Source organism: Sinocyclocheilus grahami, unplaced genomic scaffold (assembly GCF_001515645.1).
Source record: "Sinocyclocheilus grahami isolate Dianchi unplaced genomic scaffold, SAMN03320097.WGS_v1.1 scaffold3300.1, whole genome shotgun sequence".
NCBI lineage: Eukaryota > Metazoa > Chordata > Actinopteri > Cypriniformes > Cyprinidae > Sinocyclocheilus > Sinocyclocheilus grahami.
The window spans coordinates 9,669-11,878 of record NW_015508443.1 but is presented as its reverse complement, the minus strand read 5'-3'; the positions used below and the strand labels follow the sequence as shown (position 1 = coordinate 11,878).

Genomic DNA, 2,210 nt, shown 5'->3' with positions numbered 1-2,210 from the left:
TGAGACGGTTTCTGACAGTTTGTGCAGAAATTCTTTGGTTATGCAAACCGATTGTTGCCGCAGCTGTCCGGGTGGCTGGTCTCAGACGATCTTGGAGGTGAAGATGCTGGATGTGGAGGTCCTGGGCTAGTGTGGTTACACGTGGTCTGCGGTTGTGAGGCCGGTTGGATGTACTGCCAAATTTTCTGAAACGCCTTTGGAGACGGCTTATGGTAGAGAAATGAACATTCAATTCACGGGCAACAGCTCTGGTGGACATTCCAGCAGTCAGCATGCAAATTGCACGCTCCCTCAAAACTTGCGACATCTGTGGCATTGTGCTGTGTGATAAAACTGCACATTTTAGAGTGGCCTTTTATTGTGGCCAGCCTAAGTCACACCTGTGCAATAATCATGCTGTCTAATCAGCATCTTGATATGCCACACCTGTGAGGTGGATGAATTATCTCGGCAAAGGAGAAGTGCTCACTAACACACATTTAGACAGATTTGTGAACAATATTTGAGATAAATAGGCCTTTTGTGTACAGAAAAAGTCTTAGATCTTTGAGTTCAAAAAATGGGGGTAAAAACAAAAGTGTTGCGTTTATAATTTTGCTCAGTGTAAGACACTTGTCAAAAACATTTAAAAAAATTTAATTATTTAAAACCTTTGGCCAATGGTGTATGCATGTTATATATTGTTGTATTTTTGTATTGTGAAGTATTGTAACAATATATTATAATGTATTGTAACAGTATATTGTCACACCCCTAATTTGTGATACTTCGCCAAAGCTTCTCTATGCGCAAGATCTTCTTTCCTGTATCTGCTCGCAACTGGTCGGTGATGGAGCAGGTGGTGCTGGAGTATGACGGGCAGAGGGCTATCTTTAACGCCAGTGGCGGGATCTACTCTCCTGCAGAGTATTCTTTCCATTGCCAGAGCGTAAGCAGCATTCAGAGCCCCCTGCTGGTGCCTCGCAGTGCTACGGACAACGCTAACCAATGGACGCTGTCCTTCACTGATTTTCAGGTGCTATTACAGTGCGCTGTTTTGAACTGTTAGTGTTAAACGATTCAGCTTCATTTACAAAACCCATATACAGTATACCACAAAAACTCCACATACTGCAGCTGATGTACCATGTTTCCCACAGATCCAAGGCTTCAACGTTACTGGTGAAGACTTCTCGTATGCCAGCGATTGTGCTGGATTTTTCACTCCAGGGATTTGGATGGGCCTGCTGACCTCTCTGCTCATGGTGTTCATTCTTACCTACGGTCTGCACATGATCATGCAGGTTCGCACCATGGACCGCTTTGATGATCCCAAAGGCCCAGCGATTTCAGTGCCTCAGAGTGAGTGATCTGAGCCAACAACCAAAAACGGTCAAGTTGTCAAAATTGTACAAATTTACTTGATTTTGTATGTCAAAAAAAGATGTGGTTGGTAATCAGGAATGTATGGATCTAGCACGAGTATTTGAGGGTTTTTGAGAGTATGTATATTCAAAAGCAAATCATATTTTTCTAATTTTTTTTATTTTGATGTCTTGTAGAAAGTGGTGAAATTATTTTCATCTCTCCCTTATTACATTTTTAATTATTTGATTAATTTGATAAAGCTTTACAATAAGGTTCTATACAAATAAATGCAATAGCTAACATGAAATAACAATGAACAAATCTTTTACAGCATTTGTAATGATTTTTTATATAAATTGAAGTTGTATAAATGAACATTGTTTTATACTGTACATATATATGAAGGAACACGGGTTAACATTGAATATAATATGAGTTTTATATTTGTAAATTAATATTGGTTTGGAGATTAATAAATGCTGCAAAAAAAGTTGTCATTGACATTAGTTTATGATTCCTAATGCATTGAATTGAACCTACACATTTCAGTACACATACAGTGCACATGCATGTTTCTTATGAATGCAATAACGTTTGACATGTTTTGCATTAGAACTCTACTAGAAGTAGATCTTGTGCTGTTATTTTTTGGGCTACTGTTATTTATCTTGTCATTTAAATCTGGTGGTTTGTTTCTCATATTGTACTAGATTTGTATGTTTTTTTGTAGATGTACATTAAGAGTTTCCAATATTTAATAATGCCAAATGTACAATTTAAGTGCCTAAGATGGACCAGTCACTGCATGGAAAATGAAAAGTCATTAGGCTGAATTAGGATTTATTGATTATTAGACTACACTC

General features: G+C 38.1%; 2 protein-coding genes across 2 annotated transcripts in view; one reads left to right on the top strand and one right to left on the bottom strand.

Moving 5' to 3' along the window:
* Positions 1–730: 730 nt before the first annotated feature.
* On the top strand, positions 731–1,625 carry LOC107576169 (V-type proton ATPase subunit S1-like). The gene is made up of 2 exons (XM_016262412.1): positions 731–1,015; positions 1,140–1,625. The coding sequence occupies exons 1-2, from the start codon at positions 785–787 to the stop codon at positions 1,347–1,349; spliced, it is 441 nt and encodes a 146-aa protein (XP_016117898.1). The 5' UTR covers positions 731–784; the 3' UTR covers positions 1,350–1,625.
* A 506-nt stretch (positions 1,626–2,131) lies between these two features.
* Positions 2,132–2,210, bottom strand: part of LOC107576168 (membrane cofactor protein-like) — a 9,731-nt gene continuing 9,652 nt past the window's right edge. The window contains exon 5 of the mRNA XM_016262411.1: positions 2,132–2,148. Coding sequence (XP_016117897.1) covers positions 2,132–2,148 — 17 coding nt within the window. The remainder of the gene's footprint in view (positions 2,149–2,210) is intronic.